The 1277-nt window shown below is 43.9% G+C and overlaps 1 protein-coding gene across 1 annotated transcript; it reads left to right on the forward strand.

Annotated features, from left to right (window-relative positions):
- Positions 1 to 104: 104 nt before the first annotated feature.
- On the forward strand, positions 105 to 752 carry LOC107682870 (homeobox protein orthopedia B; the record flags this gene model as incomplete). Its single annotated transcript, XM_016478991.1, has 1 exon — positions 105 to 752. A coding segment is annotated over one exon (510 nt), but the record flags the coding sequence as incomplete, so codon positions are not given.
- Positions 753 to 1277: the final 525 nt, after the last annotated feature.

A 1277-nucleotide genomic window follows, 5' to 3' on the forward strand; every position in this document is an offset into this window, starting at 1 on the left:
TGTGCAATAAAGTTATAAAAGTAGCCTAGGCTATACAACTATAATTCATACCCACCAACGAAACGCGTGACTTTCTAAGTGTTTGTTTTTGTTTATCCTCTCAGGTGTGGTTCCAGAATCGACGCGCAAAATGGAAGAAGCGCAAGAAGACAACCAACGTTTTCCGGGCGCCGGGCACTTTGCTGCCAACACACGGTCTGCATCAGTTTCCGTCTGCGGCTGCGATGGGCGACAGTCTCTGCTCTTTTCATGCCAACGACACGCGCTGGGCCACGGCCGGGATGCCTGGAGTCTCACAGCTGCAGATACCGCCTGCGCTGGGCCGACAGCAGGCGATGGCACAGTCCCTGTCCCAGTGCAGTCTCGGAGCCGGCCCCCCACCAAACTCCATGGGCCTTTCCAGCAGCTTATCGTCAAATGGTTCCGGTCTTCAATCGCATCTGTATCAACCCACATTTCCAGGGATGGTGCCCGCTTCCCTCTCGGGTCCAACGAATGTGAGCGGCTCCCCTCAGCTGTGCAGCTCGCCGGACAGTGATATGTGGAGAGGGACTAGTATCGCTTCGCTGCGCCGTAAAGCACTTGAGCACACCGTTTCCATGAGTTTCACCTAATTTGAGCATCCAAGACGTCTTTTCTGTCACTGCAAACCCCAAGTATTCCTGAAAAACAGTCACGGAGCACTCAGGATGTGAGGTTATAACTGTGAAATTACAAATTGGCAGCCTTACTGGATGATGGGACCCAAACAAACCCCAGACAATGCTTATATACAGCAGATGTAGACTCTAGTAATAGTTTTAATGCTTGAAATGTATGTAATTTATTTATTTGTTGGATTCGGTCATGTTTATTTGGTTTTCATAGCTATTGATTTTAATAACAGCGAGTTATTTATTTATTTATGAGTATTTATTTGACTCTTCATTCATATATGAAGAAACAACAGCAAGCATATTTATTTCGCTGATCGGTGATATTATTTTTAACTAAACTAAATGTAAAAGGACGCGTTATTAAGGACCACATGTGTGCATGTACAGATTGTTTTACGGCACGTACTACATGTTGGAGTGATTTTTCAGGTACAGAACTGAACACGTTGGAGTAAGAGCCAATTTCCAAATAATCAGATTCAGATGCATGTAAAATTTCAACCAGGATCAACAGGAAGTTGTTTACATAAAGCAAAATGAACTTGAGTGTTTGTGTAGATAAGAAAAAAAAAATATTGTTATCTGCTGGTATGTTTGTGATATGTTTTAACTTATTGTCTG

Source organism: Sinocyclocheilus anshuiensis, unplaced genomic scaffold (genome assembly GCF_001515605.1).
Source record: "Sinocyclocheilus anshuiensis isolate Anshui unplaced genomic scaffold, SAMN03320099.WGS_v1.1 C32677197, whole genome shotgun sequence".
NCBI lineage: Eukaryota > Metazoa > Chordata > Actinopteri > Cypriniformes > Cyprinidae > Sinocyclocheilus > Sinocyclocheilus anshuiensis.